General features: G+C 44.6%; 1 protein-coding gene across 3 annotated transcripts in view; it reads left to right on the top strand.

Moving 5' to 3' along the window:
• The window catches only part of LOC106580977 (neurobeachin), a 344,141-nt gene that overhangs the window by 179,776 nt on the left and 141,930 nt on the right, over window positions 1–22,435 (top strand). For all 3 annotated transcript variants that reach the window (XM_045703701.1, XM_045703700.1, XM_014162593.2), the window contains 2 exons: window positions 411–577; window positions 18,922–19,046. In XM_045703701.1, the coding sequence (XP_045559657.1) occupies window positions 411–577; window positions 18,922–19,046 (292 nt within the window). The remainder of the gene's footprint in view (window positions 1–410; window positions 578–18,921; window positions 19,047–22,435) is intronic.

Raw genomic sequence — 22,435 nt, 5'->3', positions numbered from 1 at the left:
ACACTTAGCGTAGCTTCCTAGCAGGACACACATATTTACATGTTTGAATGCAGTATCTAATTTCGCAGGATTGCAATGGAGGAAACACAAGGACATATTAATACAAACATAACATAGCCATGCTAACACCATGCTAACACCAGACAGACAGTTATATTTGACAGATACCTTTCAAGACACTCAAGGACACCTTACATTAAAAGTACATACAATCAAAGTGCAAGTAATATCAAATCCTAGTGATGGATACTGTCCGGTTATAGCATAATGTTAACACCTAGCATGGCGTTAGCATTTTGTTAGCAGGGTGTTAGCATAATCTTAATGCTTAGCATGGTTAGCATTATGTTAGCATGGCACTAGCATGGCTATGTTTATAATAAAATGGCTCATTGTGTTCCCTCCATCAGTCTAACTGTGCCCAGTACACTGCTGATCGGAGGGAAGAGGAGAAGATGTGTGATCACCTGATCAGCGCTGCCAAGCACAGAGACCATGTGACTGCCAACCAGCTCAAACAGAAGATACTCAACATCCTCACCAATAAGCATGGAGCCTGGGGCAGCCTGGCACAGAGGTAAGACCTTGGGCTGAGGTATAGAGCTGGGGCTGAAGGATAGGCCTTGCCAGGGCTGGGGTATAGGGCTGGGGCTGAAGGATAGGCTTTGGGCTGGGGTATAGGGCTGGGACTGAAGGATAGGCCTTGGGCTGGGGTATAGGGCTGGGGCTAAAGGATAGGTATTGTGCTGGGGTATATGGCTGGGGCTGAAGGATAGGTCTTGTGCTGGGGTATATGGCTGGGGCTGAAGGATAGTTCTTGTGCTGGGGTATATGGCTGGGGCTGAAGGATAGGTCTTGCCAACAAACACAGAACCTGGAGCAGCCTGGCATCCTGGCACAGAAGTATGGACTGGGACTGGGTCTGGTGAAAGGTTTAGGGGCTGGGGCTACCTGGAGCTGGGCTGGCCTAAAGACCAAGCTAAGGCTAGACTGGATAGCAGAACTCCCAGTATTAGCTGTACTGTACAATTAGTGCAGTACTGGGAAGGAAGGACCACCAGCTAATGTAATTTACCCAGCATCCACCAGGATCACATTTACATGGAGATGATCGTGGACTACAGGAAAAGGAGGCCCGAGCACGCCCCCATTCTCATCGACGGGGCTGTAGTGGAGCAGGTTGAGAGCCTCAAGTTCCTTGGTGTCCACATCACCAACAAACTATCATGGTCCAAACACACCAAGACAGTCGTGAAGAGGGCACGACAACGCCTATTCCCTCTCAGGAGACTGAAAAGATTTGGCATGGGTTCTCAAATCCTCAAAAAGTTATACAGCTGCACCATTGAGAGCATCCTGACTGGTTGCATCACCGCCAGGTATGGCAACTGCTTGGCCTCCGACCGCAAGGTGCTTCAGAGGGTAGTGCGTACGGGGCCAAGCTTCCTGCCATCCAGGATCTCTATACCAGGCAGTGTCAGAGGAAGGACCAAAAATTGCCAAAAACTCCAGCCACCCTACTCATAGACTGTTCTCTCTGCTACCACACGGTAAGTTGTACCGCAGTGCCAAGTCTAGGTCCAAAAGGCTTCTGAACAGCTTCTAACCCCTAGCCATAAGACTGCTGAACAGCTAATCAAATGGCTACCCGGACTATTTGCGATGACCCCCCCCCCACCCCTTTTTTTTACGCTGCTGCTACTCGCTGTTTACTATCTATTATCTATACATAGTCATTTTACCCCTACCTACATGTACATATTACCTAAATGATCTCGACTAACCTGTACACCTGCACATTGACTCTGTATCGGTACCCCCTTTATATAGCCTCGTTATTGTAATTTTATTCTTGGTCTTTTATTTTTACCTCAGTTTATTTAGTAAATATTTTTTCTTAACTCTTCTTTTTCTTAAAACTGCATTGTTGGTTAAGGGCTTGTAAGTAAGCCATTTCATGGTAAGGGTTAAAACTCTTGTATTCGGCACATGTGACAAATACAATTTGATTTGATTTGATTTTGATTAGGGACCAGGTCAACTAACTCAATAACAGACAAAGAGACTGAACCCCCCTCAGGACCGACCACCGGTCAAACAGACTGGGGTTGGGTTGGGGGGGGAGTTGTGTGTGTGTGTGTGTGTGCGTGTGCGTGTGTGCGTGTGCGTGTGTGTGCGTACGAGAAGGTGTGTGTGTGGAGTGTTGTCGAGTCTCTCAGCAACCCTCTCAGTCACACAGCAGAACACCTGGTGGTGGTTGGTGGTCAGAGTCATTCCCTCCACACCTCTCCCCTTGGCCTTGAAAACTACAGATCTTTAGCTCTGCTTCCCACCACACACACACGCACGCGCACACACACACACACACACACACCCGAGAGGGCTACCACGCACACACACACACATTCACACACACACACACACACACACACACACACACACACACACACACACACACACACACACACACACACACACACACACACACACACACACACACACACACGTGCACACGCACACGCACACACCTGAGAGGGCTACCACGCACACACACACACACACACACACACACACACACACACACACACACACACACACACACACACAGCTCGCACGCGCACACACACTCAGTGGTTGAAGTGGGCCAGTGCTGAATAGTGATGCTATGGATGCTTAAACCACCAATCTGAACAGTGTCCATTTGTCCAACTAGGTGGAAAATCCTCTAAAGTTGAATTAGGCGTACCTCAAGGTTTTGTGCTTAGACCCCGACTACTATTCTCTCTATGTTTCCCCCTGTTACTGTCACGACGACACATGACATGCATGTTCATTGGGATGTTGATGACATTGGCCATGATCTGTTAGGAAGCTCCTTATAAAACAAGCTTTATAGCAGGCAAGTCTGTTAGGAACAAATTCTGTATTCACAATGACGACCTGGCAAGTGGCAAGTGCAGCAAAGGTCCTGTCAAATATTGCCTTTCTTACAGAAAGAACACTTTCAGTAATTGACTACTCACACTGAAACAGTAGCTTGGCTTTCCTTATTGGATTTTGAAAATGCAATACAGATGGTTAGCTATGTTCATTAAGGGGATGTTGTTTACTCACATCGATAGAAAACACATCTGGATCATGTTTTGAGGGCTTTAGGAATTCTGCTGTGTTGTCAGATGTTTGTTGAAAAAATACAATAAACCTTAATTTAGTTTGTAAGGAGATTTCAATTGATTGATTGAATGATTTGAGGAGTGTTTTAATGACTGCTGGTACTCTCCATGGGTTGTGTGGCGTATAGATTTAGTGATTTATACATGCATCATCCCACCTGACAAACAGTCCTGGAAACAGATGCAATTACCTCAGAAAGATGCACATTTACCATCAGTGGACCATTAATCTATGGATGCGTTCTGACTCCCAAATGGCTCTCTTTTCCCTATACTGTATAGTGCATTACTTTCAACCAGAGCCCTATTTACCCATGCAGCTGTACCTTACATAGTGCACTACTTTTGACCAGAGTAGATAACCCGAATAGGGAATAGGGTGCCGTTTGGATGCAAACTATAGTACAGATTGAATTACAATTAGAATTATAATAATATAGATATCCTTACCTACAATAGTTCATGCAACTAAATGCCTTACTTCACCCACCGGACGTTGGAGCATAGTGTATATATTTGTGCACACAGCGTATGTTTGATTATATGCCATGCAGTTCTGATAGAGAAATTCATAAAACAGACCAAACAATAGTATAAGTAAAGTAACCTTGGCAAAACATAGAAGATTGAATTGCGGGCTGCTACTGTAGATTTACGTATTCAAATATTTATAGATTTTCTCTCCAGGGATAGCATTAGTATTGGAACAAAAGGTTACTGAGCGGGGGAGCATTGTAAATGATACTGCAAAACTTCCAACAAATACCCATTTAATGGTGACCTGCTGGAGAAGAAAAATGATGCAATATGTTCATGAGCTCAGGGCAGTGTAGCAGCTCAGCCTTATTCAATGCAACATTAACTTTTGCTGCTCTTGTAAAATATAAAACCCTCCAGCATTCTGAAGGGGCTGTCTGTTATTTGTGACGCTGGTTGAAAGAGTATGTGTGCGTGCGTGCGTGCGTAGGTGTGAATGCTTGCCTGCACGGAGATTGTTTTTACTTTAACCTTAACTTCTGACGGGAGACTAGCCAGAGGATATTGATCTGTGTTGAGTGTTTTATCAACAGATGTAGATATTTAATATACTCACCCAGGTGAAACTACAGCTAATGTCTATAGTGCACATTTTGTTGAAAGTTTTTACACAACTATAGTATTTTGAATTAGTAGACACCATTATGATCGTAACTCTGTGTGACGAGGAGACACTGCACACGAACGGAAAGCCAATGAGTGCGTCCCAAATGGTACCCTATTCCCTGGTCTAAATTAGTGCACCACATAGAGAATAGGATGCCATTTGGGATACATACAAAATCTCTCTGCGATCATATAGCCTATTATAAGAATTAACCATGAGCCCAGGAGGTGGAAGGGCTGTGTTAAGGCAGTGTGATCAGCCAAGGAGGTGGTAGGGCTGTGTTAAACAAGGCAGCGGGATCAGCCCAGGAGGTGGTAGGGCTGTGTTAAACAAGGCAGTGGGATCAGCCCAGGAGGTGGTAGGGCTGTGTTAAACAAGCTAGTGTGATCAGCCCAGGAGTTGGTAGGGCTGTGTTGAGGCAGTGTGATCAGCCCAGGAGGTGGTAGGGCTGTGTTGAGGCAGTGTGATCAGCCCAGGAGGTGGTAGGGCTGTGTTAAGGCAGTTTGATCAGCCCAGTAGGCTGTTGGATCATACTTTCTGCTTGCCTGATGATGAATGTGCTGTATATTGAGTCGACATCACAAAATCAATAGTGTTCAAATTGAAACAGTATAGGGTTGTATTGATCTGCTGTGCTAAATCACAACGAGAAACCTTTGATGCAGCTCTGAGACAGCTCCCCTCCTCCTTCTTCACCCCTCCCTCCCTCCTCACCCCTCTTTCCCTCTTCCTCCTCTTCTCCCTCTCTCCCCCTCCTCCCATCACGGCACCCATTCAGTTTGAGCTTCACACTGATAAATCAAGTTGAAAATTGGATGTTAGAATTTTCTCCAGTGGCCCCTCCTCCCTCTGCTGCGACCCCCTGACCCCTGTCACTGGATTATAAAGTTCAGCATTGTCAAGAGAATTGTCATCAGGCAAGGCTGATGAATTCATTCTAGAATATTACACAGTGTCTTTAACTACCAGTTTTAAACTATGATAATAACCATCCTTGAAGACAAGGCAAGTTTGTATTAATCCTCTTATTTACTGCTGTGTATGTCAATATCGTTTCTACTCTGTTTTCTGTTATAGTAATACTATAATATGTTGGCTTTGTTTTTATTGTTCTCATGAAATGGAAAGAACCTTTCACTCAGTCACATCTACCTCTGATCTACCTGCATTCTGCGAACTATCTTTTGTCACATGCATTTATTCAAGTTTGATACATACTGGGTTGCGTTGGTTAGAGCGTTGGACTTGTAACCAAAAGATTGCAAGATCAAATCCCCGAGCTGACAAGGTAGACATCTGTTGTTCTGCCCCTGAACAAGGAAGTCAACCCACTGTTCCTAGGCCCATTGAAAATAAGAATTTGTTCTTAACTGACATGTCAAATTAAATAAAGGTAAAAAAATAAATAAAAAATTTAAAAAGTGAGTAGTCTGCATCTCCATTGACGCTAAAGGCCTCCCCTGTCCAACACTGTCTGCATCCCAAAAGGCACCCTGTTCCCTATATAGTGCACTAACTTTGACCAGAGCCCTGTGAACCATGGTAAAAAATATTACACTATATAGGGAATAGGGTGCCATTTCAGATGCAACCCAGGCATTCCAACATGTTCCAACATGGCCGTCTTAACAGGATGTAGAGCAGGTGGAAGCAGACAGACAGACACACAGACACAGACAGGACGTCCTTTGTTTCAAGGTGTCACTGTTGACATCAGTAGCTGACTAAATCCCCCCCCTCTACAGACCTTAACCCAACCTGACTGAGCTATCGATTGTCAACATTGCAACATTGCTCCTGTATAATTACTTTTTCGGTAGCGGAAGGAATGGAGGAGAGAGCGGTGGCATATATTGATCCTTGGTGAGGGGAGTGGAACGGGCGTTTCCCTTGACTAACAGAGAGTTTCATCTCTGTCTCTGATGAATGGCAACACTTTGCCTGTGGATAATAACTTAGTGATGGAATGGACCCTTCAGTCACTGGCTGCCTGGCTAAGCACTCCGCTGTCTCGCCTCGCCGGGTTATCCATTCTAATAGCAGCTCTGACGAGGAGGAGAGGAAAGATTGTTGGGGGGAGAGGTAGATCAAGGTCTCTCTGGGTCCTGTGTGAAGGTATATGGAGGACCAGTGAATATGATCCTGCTGAACATGATGGTTCATTTAGAAAATCAATGCAGCAGGATCCCTAACACAGCCTTGGGGATGTCTGTCCTCTGTATCGATGTATATTCAAGAGGGGAAAACAACATATTTTTACTGGTAGTGAAGTTCCTTTGTTTTAGCTCTTCTTTTTCTGTCCACTTTTATTTGTTGTTGAGCTATTGTACAGCAGCTCCTCTTTGGGGGTGGAGTTAACCTTGCAGCCTGATAATTACCTCTGAAGGAGAGCTTTCACACTATCATCAGTTATAGGGGAGCAGAGAGAGAAGAGAGAGCTGGGAGGTGAGCCCCACCTCTGATGAAATATTAATGGTCTACAGCGCTGGCAGGGAGGGGTTCAAACATACTAAAACTCTGCTGTAGACTGTAGTGTCACTGTTACTGACTGTCACTGACTGCAGTCTCACTGTTACTGACTGTAGTCTGACTGTTACAGACTTTAGTCTAACTGTCACTGACTGTAGTCTGACTGTAGTCTGACTGTTATTGACTGTAGTCTGACTGTCACTGACTGTAGTCTGACTGTTATTGACTGTAGTCTGACTGTCACTGACTGTAGTCTGACTGTTACTGACTGTCACTGACTGCAGTCTCACTGTTACTGACTGTAGTCTGACTGTTACTGACTTTAGTCTGACTGTCGGCTGACTGTTACTGACTGTATTCTGACTGTTTCTGACTCTAATCTCACAGTTACTGACTGTAATCTCACTCTTACTGACTGTCTCTGACTCTTACTGACTGTAGTCTGACTGTCACTGACTTTAGTCTGACTGTAGTCTGACTGTTATTGACTGTAGTCTGACTGTTACTGACTGTAGTCTGACTGTAGTCTGACTGTTACTGACTGTAGTCTGACTGTTACTGACTTTAGTCTGACTGTCACTGACTGTAGTCTGACTGTTACTGACTTTAGTCTGACTGTCACTGACTGTAGTCTGACTGTTACTGACTGTAGTCTGACTGTTACTGACTTTAGTCTGACTGTCACTGACTGTAGTCTGACTGTTACTGACTGTAGTCTGACTGTTACTGACTTTAGTCTGACTGTCACTGACTGTAGTCTGACTGTCATTGACTGTAGTCTGACTGTCACTGACTGTAGTCTGACTGTAGTCTGACTGTAGTCTGACTGACACTGACTGTAGTCTGACTGTCACTGACTGTAGTCTGACTGTCACTGACTGTAGTCTGACTGTTACTGACGGGTATTGATGGCAATCTTACTCTTAATGCGTTAACATGCATTCATTACACAAATTATCTTTTTTCTGATGTATTGTTAGGCTGTTTTCTGAATTTACACATTACTTTGAAAAATGAAAAATGGTACACCATCCATGGCCATATGGTTTCCAGTTGCCTCATGCTGATGTGCAGTTTTATTTAGCTGTGTCTGTCTGTTGATGTAGAAGAATGTGTCACCATGGTGATCAAAGACAGTCAGTGATATAGTACACTGATTGACAGACATTGTTTTGTTTCAGACTTTTTTAGTCAATTAGATGGCTGAATGTTTTTTATACCTGACCTGTTGAAACCTTTCTATCCGTAGGGATCCGTCATCTACGCTGTTTTGGGAGACGTTTGAAAGCCGATGTTGAATGTTTCTGTATTGAATGTGTTAAAAAATATCAGTATAATACCGCACGGTTTTTGAGTGATATTGTCACGTCCTGACCCTTGTAAGGGTTCATTTTCTATAGTAGAGTGGTCAGGGCATGACAGGGGGTGTTTTGGGTGGTTTTCTTGCTTTCTGTTTCTATGTGGGTTTTCTAGATTTCTATTTCTATGTTGGGGGTTATTGGGATGATCTCCAATTAGAGGCAGCCGGTTCTAGTTGTCTCTAATTGGAGATCATATTTATGTAGGGGGTTTTCCTTTTGTATTTTGTGGGTTGTTCATTTTTGAGTAGTGTTTGCCTGCTCTGCATTACGGCTTTTGTTGTTTTGTTATTTAAAGTGGTTGGTGTATTGCATTTAGTTTCACGATTAATAAAAAGATGTGGAACTACGAACATGCTGCGTTTTGGTCCGATCCTTCAGAAAGCTGTGACAGAACAACCCACCAAAAAAAGGACCAAGCAGCATGGGAGGAAGTATCTGGAGTCATGGACTTGGGAGGAAATCCTGGATGGGAAAGGACCCTGGAGCCAGGCTGGGGAGTATCGTCGCCCGAGGGAGGAAATAGAAGAAGCAAAGAGGGAGCGACGATACTATGAGGCGCTATATCCTCCAAGAGGCAAGGTGCAGAGGCAGCCCCCCCCTCAAATTGGCATACGGGGAGTTTGTCAATGTCAGGGGGGAGCCCTGATCTAACTTCCCGTGCTTATCGGAGAGAGCCGTGAAGTAAACCGGAGCCAGTCAGGGAGACAAGCGTGGAGCTCGACGCAAGATTCCGGAGAGAGGTACTGGCGTTAAGGGCACTGCGGAGCGGGTGTGCTGAGGAGCGAGCAATGGGTTACGGTGTGATGCGCACTATATTGCTCATACGCACTCACAGCCCGGTGTGGTCGGTGCAAGCTCCTCACCGGTGTAGGGCGAAGATGGTCATTGAGCCAGGAAAGAGTAGGCCTGCTCAGCATGCCCGGTCTCCAGTTCGCCTCCATCATCCGGTACGTCCTGTGCCTCCTCCCCGCACTCGCCCTGAGGTGCGTGCTACCTGTCTGGCGCCACCTAGGCCAGTTCCACGCACCAGACCTCCAGCGACGCTCCTCAGTCCGGAGCCTCCAGCGACGCTCTCCAGTCCAGAGCCTCCAGCGACGCTCTCCAGTCCGGAGCCTCCAGTGACGCTCCTCAGTCCGGAGCCTCCAGCGACGCTCCTCAGTCCGGAGCCTCCAGCGACGCTCCCCAGTCCGGAGCCTCCAGCGATGCTCCCCAGTCCGGAGCCTCCAGCGACGCTCCCCAGTCCGGAGCCTCTAGCGACGCCTCCCAGTCTGGAGCCTCCAGCGACACTCCCTAGTCTGGAGCCTCCAGCGACGGTCTGCAGCCCGGAGCCTTCAGCGGCGGTCTGCAGCCCAGATCCTCCAGCGGCGGCCTGTAGGTCGGAACCTCCAGCGGTGGTCGGCAGCGCAGGGCCTCTGGTATTGATCTACAGTCCGATTCCTCTAATGATCCACAGGTCGGTGGTACAGAAGCGGCGGGATCTGTGGGCGGAACGGGGGTTACACCCTGAGCCGGAGCCACCTCCGTTGCTGGAGAATCGGAGGGAGAGGAAGGTTGTGGGTGTAGCACGAGAGCCGCCATAGACTTTTTCACCCTCCCTACCCTCCCTTTGTGTTTGGGGTTGTTTTTGTTGGGTTTTGTTTGGGTGCAGTTGGGGTCTGCACCTTTGGGGGGGGGTACTGTCACGTCCTGACGTTTGTAAGGGGTCATTTTCTATAGTAGAGTGGTCAGGGCGTGACAGGGGGTGCTTTAGGTGGTTTTCTTGCTTTCTGTTTCTATGTGGGTTTTCTAGATTTCTATTTCTATGTCGGGGGTTATTGGGATGATCTCCAATTAGAGGCAGCCGGTTCTAGTTGTCTCTAATTGGAGATCATATTTATGTAGGGGGTTTTCCTTTTGTATTTTGTGGGTTGTTAATTTTTGAGTAGTGTTTGTCTGCTCTGCGTTACGGCTTTTGTTGTTTTGTTATTTAAAGTGGTTGGTGTATTGCATTTAGTTTCACGATTAATAACAAGATGTGGAACTACGAACACGCTGCGTTTCGGTCCGATCCTTCAGAAAGCTGTGACAGATATGGCGGGTTTCAGAAGTATAATGGTTTGGTAGATGATTTGTTTTTGAGAGACCATCATGCAGTACTTCCTAGGGTTGCAAAATTCTGGTAACTTTTCCAAAATTCTCAGGTTTTACAGAAATCCAAGTTGGAAAATCACAAGGGAATAAGCAGGAAATCCAGCATCCTCCAACCAGTATTTGTAGAAAACCTGAGAATTTGGGGGAAATTACCAGAATTTTGCAACCCTGGTACTTCCATGCTTACATTTTAGGACATGGTTAGCATGTCCCCAGAGCAGAATGGTTTAGTGTGTCATAGTAATACTGACCAGTGAATCATGTTAACAGTGACCCTAGCCTAAACCATTGACAGACCATAGACAATGAATAGCTTCCTCTCATTGGTAGATGGACAGAGTGTGGACGGAGGAGAGAAGAAAGACCATTTGTTCTCAGAAGGACTTAATCTGAGAGCTCTGGAGTGTGTTTAGTGTCAGTGTCACGCGGGGCTTGGGGGCGCAGAGTGTGGGGCTCGGGGCGCAGGGCAAGGCACCCCCTTCACAGGACAGGGTGTGTGTGGTGATACACTAACCAGTCCTGCCTCTTTAAATAGACTAGTCACTGATTACTGCTATTTATTCTAATTATCCCCTAGTCTCAAATGGAAGCATTTAAAGAGAATATAATTGTGTTTTATTGAATCTTTTTTAGTCCTCTCTGTCAGGACAAACTGGCTGATGCTGAAACCATTATAGTTCTGTTCTAATTAAAACGGGGGACCAGTACGGAGAAAAAAAAGAAACAAAATGAATGAAATGTATGCATTCAATTCTGTAAGTCGCTCTGGATAAGAGCGTCTGCTAAAATGACTAAAATGTCTAAAATGATAGATAGCGCTGTCCGAACTAAAACATGGTTAGTTCTGTTCTAACTGAAACATGGTTAGTTCTATTCTAACTAAAACATGGTTAGTTCTGTTGTAACTGAAACATGAATAGTTTTGTTCCAACTGAATGATCTGAAATATGAATAGCGCTGTTCCATCTGAAACATGGTTAGTTCTGTTCTATCTGAAACATGGTTAGTTCTGTTCTAACTGAAACATGGTTAGTTCTGTTCTAACTGAAACATGGTTAGTTCTGTTCTAACTGAAACATGGTTAGTTCTGTTCTAACTGAAACATGGTTAGTTCTATTCTAACTGAAACATGGTTAGTTCTGTTCTAACTGAAACATGGATAATTCTCTTCTAACTGAAACATGGTTAGTTCTGTTCTGAAACATGGTTAGTTCTGTTCTAACTGAAACATGGTTAGTTCTTTTCTAACTAAAACATGGTTAGTTCTGTTCTAACTGAAACATGAATAGGTTTGTTCCAACTGAATGATCTGAAATATGAATAGCGCTGTTCCATCTGAAACATGGTTAGTTCTGTTCTAACTGAAACATGGTTAGTTCTGTTCTAACTGAAACATGGTTAGTTCTGTTCTAACTGAAACATGGTTTGTTCTATTCTAACTGAAACATGAATAATTCTGTTCTAACTGAAACATGGTTAGTTCTGTTCTAACTGAAACATGGTTTGTTCTGTTCTAACTGAAACATGGTTAGTTCTGTTCTAACTGAAACATGGTTTGTTCTATTCTAACTGAAACATGAATAATTCTGTTCTAACTGAAACATGGTTAGTTCTGTTCTAACTGAAACATGGTTTGTTCTGTTCTAACTGAAACATGGTTAGTTCTGTTCTAACTGAAACATGATTTGTTCTGTTCTAACTGAAACATGGTTAGTTCTGTTCTAACTGAAACATGATTTGTTCTGTTCTAACTGAAACATGGTTAGTTCTGTTCTAACTGAAACATGGTTAGTTCTGTTCTAACTGAAACATGGTTAGTTCTATTCTAACTGAAACATGAATAATTCTGTTCTAACTGAAACATGGTTAGTTCTGGTCTAACTGAAACATGGTTTGTTCTGTTCTAACTGAAACATGGTTAGTTATGTTCTAACTGAAACATGGATAATTCTGTTCTAACTGAAACATGGTTAGTTCTGTTCTAACTGAAACATGATTTGTTCTGTTCTAACTGAAACATGGTTAGTTCTGTTCTAACTGAAACATGGTTAGTTCTGTTCTAACTGAAACATGATTTGTTCTGTTCTAACTGAAACATGGTTAGTTCTGTTCTAACTGAAATGTGTATAATTCTGTTCTAACTGAAACATGGTTAGTTCTGTTCTAACTGAAACATGATTTGTTCTGTTCTAACTGAAACATGGTTAGTTCTGTTCTAACTGAAACATGATTTGTTCTGTTCTAACTGAAACATGGTTAGTTCTGTTCTAACTGAAATGTGTATACTTCTGTTCTATCTGAATGATTGTCCCTCCAGAGGGTTATGGTTCATATACAGTAGAAATAAACATTGTAGAAATAAACATCAGGACCATGGTCCAGTTTACCGCCGTGTTTGAAGAACACTGGAGTGAACACTCTTAACTGGGTCATTGACAACGTGGTCAGCTGTAATGGTTTGCTGATATAATGGTTTGTTGTTTTTCTAACAGAGATATGACCTTGATGGGGGGCAGCATACAACAGCCAGGCGCTAGAGATGGGATGTGTCTCAAATGGCACCCTATACCCTATATAGTGCACTACTTTTGACCAGGGCCCATAGGGCTTTGGTAAAATAGGGTGTAATTTTGGACGCAAACGTGGAGTGAGAAGGTGAGAATAACCTGACAGACTGGATACAGACAGTTTCTCCATCTCTGCTGCCTGCTTCTCTGTCTGTCTTTCTGAGTGGTAGCTAGTCATTGTAGCTGTGCTTTGACATACAGTGTTATAAGTAGTTATTTTAGCTGCACTTTGATGGACAGTTCAGTCATAAACAAGCCTCTAAGATTATCTGCAGGCAGCAAAGTGCAGGCCTAACAGACACCAAGTATTAGTATTAGCCTGCCCTATTCCTCCCTTCCTCTCCTCCTCCTTCTCTCCTCTCCGATGAATAATCTCAATGGAAAATGGGAGGAAGTAGAGTCGTGTCATTGGTGCGGAGTTAAGTCACTATATATAACTATACTTTACTACTATACTGTAACTATACTATATCACTATACTATAACTGTCCCCAGTGCCAATACAAGTCTAGTTCATCACTACAAACCAGCTCCCACTGTCCTAGATTGGGCTGTATTTGTGCTGGAAAATTGTTTTCAATCCTTTTATTTCCCTCTTCACCGTTTTATTTTGAGTCATGGCTGTCAGGTTTTACTGCCTTTTACAAACAGAACACATTCCCTGTGGAGCGGGGGTGTTAAATCTGTCTCTGTCTCCACAGCCCCGAGACACACACACACACACACACACACACACACACACACACACACACACACACACACACACACACACACACACACACAATACACAAACACACACACACACATACACATACACATACATACATTCCGGAGATATGGGATTTGAATACACAGAGGAAAAAGGAGAGAAGATAGCCTTTTTACACATTTATTGTGCTGCACCTACGATCTAAAAGCTTCTGTGAATAATGGCCACCATGTTTCCTCTTGGTTATCAGGTCTGGAAAATTAGCTTTTAAAATGCAGTTTGAAATCCATTTGTGTGATTGATGTGTGACAGGGCTAATAAATTTAGCCAGTTTCTGGGAGGCTTGGCCTCAGTCATTCTTTATGCCTGTCATGAATCCCCACTACGAGTGGAGAACAGGGGAGTGGAGAGCCAGTCAGTCCTCCTCACAGATCCCATTGAGATAAACTGGCTGTCACTGCCTCGCACTTTACAGTCTCTATTGATGAAATGTTCAGTATATTCCAAGGACGCGCCTAGTCAAAGGATTTGATTCACTATTTTGTATTTACCCTCATATCATTTAGTAGTATTTGTCTGTTTCTACAGGTCTAATGTTAGCCTAACATCAATAGAAGACCTTAGCTGGCAGACATTTACTAAATCTTTGTTTTAGTATCAAACAGACTTTGTAACCCGCCTGGAGTACATCTGTGTCTGAAGCTGTTCTAGCATCACATTATTTCCCAGCATGCATTTCTCTAGCTCATGCATGAAATGAAGCTTTGTTGTGCTCATATTGGATTCAGCAAAGCAGAGAAGACATATAGCTTCAGATGCTGGAGAATATCAGACATGTCCTATTTGATGGATTTGAGTGAATTTATCGATGATAACTTCACAGTTTTAACACCTCTCAGTTTGCAATCTGTCTTTGTGTCCTTCTCTCTCACTCTGCTCCAAATATACTATTGGAATACACTTAGAATACCATCAATACACTTACAATACCATCAGTACACTCAGAATACCATTAGTACAATCAGAATATCATCAAATTCAATACACTTACAATACCATCAGTTCACACAGAATACCACACAGACTACCAAAAATTACAAATAAATAAAGATTTGGTCACACAAAAAAACAAATAAAAAAACCCCGCTCCAAATACTTTCAATACACTCCCAGACTGAGAGAGGAATGATGTCACTCTCTGTGTCTCTCTCACCTTGGCCTCTCTCTGGGGCTGTGTCCCAAAGGGCACCATATTCCCTATATGGTGCACTACTTTTGACCAGAGCCCTTAGGAGTCTAGTGTTTTAGATCTGTGTGTGAGCTAACTGAGTTAGCCCCCTATGGGAGCCATTCCCCAGAGCCCCCCAGCACCAGATCATCCAGTCTGCCTCCCACATAGCATTCCCTATATAGTGCACTTTAGACCAAGACCCATAGTATAGGGTGTGCATCGGGTGCCATTTGGAAGACATCCCGGACCACGCTCACTGAACTGCCTGGCCCAGCCTCCTTAAGTACAGCAGGTTGGCACGAAGGTCCAGAACCTGACTGCTGCCAACCACACGGTTTAGAGTATCACTGGCCCTTCTCCTCTCTCCCTTTCCTCCTCCTCCTCCTCCTCCTCCTCATCTTTCTCTTTCTCCTTTTCATTCACTACTAAACCACCTCCAAAGTGAAAGCATATGGTGGGGGATGAGGTTGGCGTGGGGATGAGGCTGGGTGGGGGATGAGGTTGGGGTGGGGGGTCAGGGGGAGAGAAATCATCACGTTTGCTTGGTTAATCAAACCTTGTAATGTTGGGGTTGGTTTGTTGAACGTTTGATTCGTATTAGCTAGATACAAATGAAAACATTTTTTCTTGCAGTTTAGGCTGCTGTACACAAATGATTATCAAATCTCATGCATCATATGTGTTTAATGTGTTTAATGCGGTGCAGAGCAAATGTTCAAAGCAGCTCCTTCCTCCCCCACCGTGGTTGGCAGTCTATTTGTAGTGGGAATTAGGGGTTATAATCTGTAACAGTAATCTCTCATCTGCCTTCAGTGGATTTCCATTTTTCTGGCTGTGTAATCTAGCATTTACAATATAATTTACGTGGATTCGCCTCTCCACCTACTGACATCTCTGTTCTTCAGCTTCAAGCCTGCTGGGAGACTGATAGACAGGGGACAAGCTCTAGGCACACTGATACTCTGCACAAACACACACACTCACACACACAGTTGATTGATGCTTAACTGAGACTGAGCTCTCGTGGCTGTCAAAGGCCTGCTAAGTCTCCTGAGCCTTCAGCTTACTGACAGTTGTAGATATTAAATTCATATTATATTCATATTATATTCATAGAACGGTTTGGTGATGTGATCCCCTTGTAACAAGTTAATCTGTTTAGACTGACTCAATATCGGGGGGGACTATATAATGGTAGCCCTGGCTGCTAGCCAGATTGCCAAAGCTGGAGGTGGATTGGTAACTGGGCGGCTGTCTGGGTTGATGTTGTTCTTGTTTTTGGTAGTGGTAATACATTCATTTTTAAGGTGGAGGTGGAGGCATCATTTTAATATGGCTCTGTACTGGTAAAAGGAAAATGAAAGAGCCCTGGCTGAAAGTAGGTCGCTATACACTGAGTGTACAAACATTAGGAACTGCTCCTTCCATGACAGACTGACCAGGTGAATCCAGGTGAAAGCTATGATCCCTTATTGATGTCACTTGTTAAATGCACTTCAATCAGTGTATATGAAGGGCAGGAGACAGGTTAAAGAAGCATTTTTAAGCCTTGAGACAATTGAGACATGGATTGTGTATATGTGCCATTCAGATGGTGAGTGGGCAAGACAAAATATTTAAGTGCCTTTGGACGGGGTATGGTAGTAGGTGCCAGGCACACAGGTTTGAGTGTGTCAAGAACTGCAACACTGCTGGGTTTCACACTCAACAGTTTCCTGTGTGTATCAAGAATGTTTCACAACCTAAAGGACATCCAGGCAACTTGACACAACTGTGGGAAGCATTAGAGTCAACATGAGCCAGCATCCCTGTGGAATGCTTTTGACACCTTGTAGAGTCAATGCCCCAATGAATTGAGGCCATTCTGATGGCAAAGGAGGGTGCAACTCTCACGGTTGTCGTAAGAACGGGACCATGGCGCAGCATGTGTAGAGTTCCACATCTTTATTCCAAAGTGAAACTTCAAGCAAAAACAAATAAAACTAATAAATAAAAAAAACGAACAACTAAACGTGACTACGTGGTGCACAGGCACAAACACAAAACAATATCCCACAAACACAGGTGGGAAAAATAGCTGCTTAAATATGATCCCCAATTAGAGACAACGATTACCAGCTGCCTCTAATTGGGAATCATACAAAACACCAACCTAGAAAATATAAACTAGAACACAACATAGAAATATTAAACTAGACTACCCCCTAGTCACGCCCTGACCTACTACACCATAGAGAAACAAGGGCTCTCTATGGTCAGGGCGTGACAGCAACTCAATATTAGGAAGCTGTTCCTAATGTTTTATACACTCAGTGTATAGGGAATATGGTGCCATGTGGGACACGGTCAGAGGAGCAGGAGGACTGTGTAATTCCTCACTCTGGTCTAGATGGAGAGGATGAAGTTGAAGCACATGGTCCATTGATGTGACTGAGGATCTTCTCAGACCAAACTGTCATCTGCTCTACTTTAATCATCACTCTCTCCCTCGCTCCATATTTCTCTCCACAGCTCCATTTAGAGTACGTAAATGACTTGCAGTGATTTTCTACTTTTAGTTCCCCTTGAATGAAACACAAAGCCTTTGAAATGTGTCCAGCCAGAGCTGCACTTAGTAACCTGATGCTGGGCCAACTGCTTAATGGTTTGCATTAGCTGCGAGCAATAAAATTATCCTCCTTCCCTGGTCCTCCCTGCGAATGTTGGAATAATCATTTTTACAAAGATGGTTACCAGATGCTGGAGCTGTTCCCTTCTTTCTCTCCGGTTTTTAAGGCTCTAATTCGCTGTTATTAATAATGAATAAAAATGCAATTTTCTTTTGGGTTGCCCCAGGGCCCTGGGAATCATTTCAATGAATATTTCAACACATTATTTTAATCATGGCTCCACATACACACAGGGAGGGAGTGTTCTCAGACCCTCCCCATCATTATTAAACCCCATGTTGCTGCCTCCCTCCCTCCTTCCCACCTTCCCTCCATCCATCCCTCCCTCCCTGCCTCCCTCCCTCCATGCCTCCCTCCTCTCCCTGCCTCTCACCCTCCTTTCTCTCTCTCTCCCTCCTTCTCTCCCTTTCTCCCTCCATCCCTCCCTGCCTCCTTCCCACCTTCCCTCCATCTCTCCCTGCCTCCCTCCCTGCCTGTGTTGAGAGTCCTACCTCTCTGATTTACAAGTCTTGTTAAAAAACATAGTAAAAAAGGAGACAAGCTGGGCCATTTAGACTTGTAATTTGATGCTGTATTTGTTAATGGCAGTGTTAGTGATTTATAGTGTAGTAGCTTCTGCTGCTGCTGCTGTGGGGATGGATCCTGGTGTTGTGGTGCTGTGTGTGTGTGTGTGTGTGTGTGTGTGTGTGTGTGTGTGTGTGTGTGTGTGTGTGTGTGTGTGTGTGTGTGTGTGTGTGTGTGTGTGTGTGTGTGTGTGTGTGTGTGTGTGTGTGTGTGTGTGTGTGTGTGTGTGTGTATTCTAACCTGCTCTCAGTCTAACCTGTCTATCTCTGTCTTTCTCTGTCTAGCCTGTCTCTCTCTCTCTCTCTCTCTCTCTCTGTCTGTCTCTCAGTCTAACATGTCTCTTTCTCTCTGTCTGTCTCTGTTTAACCTGTCTCTCTCTGTCTGTCTCAGTCTAACCTGTCTATCTCTCTCTGTCTGTCTCTCAGTCTAACCTGTCTATCTCTCTCTGTCTGTCTCTCAGTCTAACCTGTCTATCTCTCTCTGTCTGTCTCTGTTTAACCTGTCTATCTCTGTCTGTCTCTCAGTCTAACCTGTCTATCTCTGTCTGTCTCTGTTTAACCTGTCTCTCTCTGTCTGTCTCTGTCTAACCTGTCTATCTCTGTCTGTCTCTCAGTCTAACCTGTCTCTCTCTGTCTGTCTCTGTCTAGCCTGTCTCTCTCTCTCTCTGTCTGTCTCTCAGTTTAACCTGTCTCTCTCTCTCTGTCTGTCTGTCTAACCTGTCTATCTCTCTCTGTCTGTCTCTCAGTCTAACCTGTATATCTATCCTTGTCTGTCTCTCAGTCTAACCTGTCTATCTCTGTCTGTCTCTCAGTCTAACCTGTCTATCTCTGTCTGTCTCTCAGTCTAACCTATCTATCTCTGTCTGTCTCTCAGTCTAACCTGTCTATCTCTGTCTGTCTCTCAGTCAGCTGAATGACTTCTGGCGTCTGGACTACTGGGAGGACGACTTACGGAGGAGGCGGAGATTCGTACGGAACCCCTTTGGCTCCACCCACCTGGACATCCCCTGCAAGACGCTGGACGACTATGGTTAGTCAGCATGCTCCTGGCTAATTGATTCATTGAATTAATTGACTGATTGATGTGTGGTTGAAAACTGTAACAAGCAACCCTAATTCAACAGTTTTTCTTGTCAGCTATAATGATATCTGCTTCTGACTTGTCCTCTATTCTACAAGGTCTGTAGAAGTAACTCGTCTACTGATGGAATACTCAGTGGTTTGGGCTAGGGTTTGGGTGATACATGACAGGGTTAGGGGTATACATGACAGTAGCCGCGGTCTCTCTCCACACAGTACAATCCTGTCATTCATAATGTTGTATGACCCCAGACAACCACTTGGTTCTTCTCACTGTCAAGGCCAGCATTATAAAGTGAGGAGCTATAGAGGGTCTCAGTGTCCTCAGGGTCCAGGGTTGAGCCGTGCACTATGGGCAGGGCCTGTTGCTGAGCTGAGAGAAGTTTATTGTCATTTTTATAAGTAACATATTTACTGCCTCTGTCAATTGAACATGACACGTCCGTTCAATGAAACATTTTATTTTTATAGACTTAGTCATTTTACTGTTGTGCTCTTAGTCTCAAACTTTCCCTCATTGAACTGACAGGTCTACGTCCCAAGTGGCACCCTATTCCTTATATGGTGCACTACTTTTGACCAGAGCCCTGTGGACCCTGGTCAAAAGTAGTGCACTATAAACTGATGGGAATAGGGTGCCACTTGGGACGCAGCCTAGCAGAGCAGATGGAGTAAAATCTATTGATTTAGAAACTCTACAAAGAACAAACATCTCAAAGTATTTTGTTCAAAGGTAGACTCAGCGATATGACGTAGATTCAGAAAATAAACAGTATAGTGGGTAAATTTCTGCAACAACTAAGAGCCTTGAAGCGTGAGGCTCAACTTCTCCGCTGTTTTGGTGCCCTGGCTACCACGCTGTAACAATGTGACGTGAACCCGTGCACATGCGCAGATACTGTGTGTGATTGTGTGAGAGCGAAGTCTTGCATCTCGCTCATCTCAATATCTGCGGTGCTGCTCGTGGCAACGTCATTTCGCTGAGTCTACCTTTAAATAAAAAATGCTTCCACATCAAACAAAACAATGTTAAAAAATAAAACATCATTCATTTTTCTGATGCTATTAAATCCTATTGTTCCAAGTTGTCTGCACACATCGGGAGGTATGATATTTCATAGTGAATGGAGGTGAGCAGTCATTAGGCCAGTTCTCTAACCCATGCCTGATGACCCAGGTCTGGTATGAGGAGGGCCAGGTCGAGTATGAGGAGGGCCAGGTCTAGTATGAGGAGGGCCAGGTCTGGTATAAGGAGGGCCTGGTCTAGTATGAGGAGGGCCAGGCCTAGTATGAGGAGGGCCAGGTCTGGTATGAGGAGGGCCAGGTCTAGTATGAGGAGGGCCAGGTCTAGTATGAGGAGGGCCAGGTCTAGTATAAGGAGGGCCAGGTCTAGTATGAGGAGGGCCAGGTCTAGTATAAGGAGGGCCAGGTCTAGTAGGAGGAGGACCAGGTCTAGAATGAGGCAGGCCAGGTCTAGTATGAGGAGGGCCAGGTCTAGTATGAGGAGGGCCAGGTCTAGTATGAGGAGGGCCAGGTCTAGAATGAGGAGGGCCAGGTCTAGAATGAGGCAGGCCAGGTCTAGTATAAGGAGGGACAGGTCTAGTATGAGGAGGGCCAGGTCTAGTATGAGGAGGGCCAGGTCTAGAATGAGGCAGGCCAGGTCTAGTATAAGGAGGGCCAGGTCTAGTATGAGGAGGGCCAGGTCTAGTATGAGGAGGGCCAGGTCTGGTATGAGGAGGGCCAGGTCTAGAATGAGGCAGGCCAGGTCTAGTATGAGGAGGGCCAGGTCTAGTATGAGGAGGGCCAGGTCTAGTATGAGGAGGGCCAGGTCTGGTATGAGGAGGGCCAGGTCTAGTATGAAGGGGGCCAGGTCTAGTATGAGGAGGGCCAGGTCTGGTATGAGGAGGGCCAGGTCTGGTATGAGGAGGGCCAGGTCTAGTATGAGGAGGGCCAGGTCTAGTATGAGGAGGGCCAGGTCTATTATGAGGAGGGCCAGGTCTAGTATGAAGAGGGCCAGGTCTAGTATTATGAGGGCCAGGTCTAGAATGAGGAGGACAAGGAGTTTGACCTCCAGGAGAAACTCTGGGCCCTAGTTTTGACCTCGCACATACGGGTCTCTGTGTAACTGAGGCTGCTTCCCAAATGGTACCCTATTCCCTACATAGTGCATTACTTTTGACCAGAGGCTCAGAGGCTCTGGTCAAAAGTAGTGCACTATGTAGGGAATAGGGTGCCATTTGGGATGCAGACTGGCTGTGCTGGGGGAGCTGACTGTTGGGTCAGCATGTCATCTGGCCTCTCAACTCCTACAGATAACACACACACACACCAGCTGGTTTCTCTCTGGGCTGCAGGTGGCCCATGTTAATATCACACAGACCGTCTGCTTCTTATTTTACTATGGTTCCTTTCTCAACTGTCCAGACAGCTCTATCTATCTATCTATCTATCTATCTATCTATCTATCTATCTATCTATCTATCTATCTATCTATCTATCTATCTATCTATCTATCTATCTATCTATCTATCTATCTATCTATCTATCTATCTATCTATCTATCTATCTATCTATCTATCTATCTATCTATCTATCTATCTATCTATCTATCTATCTATCTATCTATCTCTCTCTCTCTCTCTTTCTCTCTCTGTATCTTTATCTCTCTCTCTCTCTTTATCTCTCTCTCTCTTTATCTCTCTCTCTCTCGCTTGCTCTCTCGCTTGCTCTCTCTCTCTCTCTCTCTCTCTCTCTCTCTCTCTCTCTCTCCTATCTATCCATCTATCTCTCGCTTTCTCTCTCGCTTTCTCTCTCTCTCTTTCTTTCTCTCTCTGTATCTTTCTCTCTCTCTGTATCTTTCTCTCTCTCTGTATCTTTATCTCTCTCTCTCTCGCTTGCTCTCTCGCTATCTCTCTCTCTCTTTCTCGCTCTCTCTCTCTCTCGCTTCCTCTCTTTCTTTCTCTTTCTCTCTCTCTTTCTTTCTCTCTCTCTATCTTTCTCTCTCTCTCTCTCTCTCGCTTGCTCTCTCTCTCTCTCTCTCGCTTTCTCTCTCTCTTTCTTTATCTCCCTCTCTCTATCTTTCTCTCTCTCTCTCTCTCGCTTGCTCTCTCTCTCTCGCTTTCTCTCTTTCTTTCTCTCTCTCTATCTTTCTCTCGCTTGCTCTCTCTCACTTTCTCTCTCTCTCTCTCTCTTTCTCTCTCTATCTTTCTTTCTCTTTCTCTCTCTATCTCTTTCTCTCTCTCTATCTTTCTCTCTCTCTCTCTCTCTCTCTCTCTCTCTCTCTCTCTTAGTTCTGATGCTTTCTTTCTGCAGCAGACCCTGATGAAAATAATGTTGTCA

The sequence above is a fragment of the Salmo salar genome, chromosome ssa20 (assembly GCF_905237065.1).
Source record: "Salmo salar chromosome ssa20, Ssal_v3.1, whole genome shotgun sequence".
Lineage (NCBI taxonomy): Eukaryota > Metazoa > Chordata > Actinopteri > Salmoniformes > Salmonidae > Salmo > Salmo salar.
Note: the sequence above shows the minus strand (reverse complement) of the source record. Positions and strands in the feature narration are given on the sequence as shown.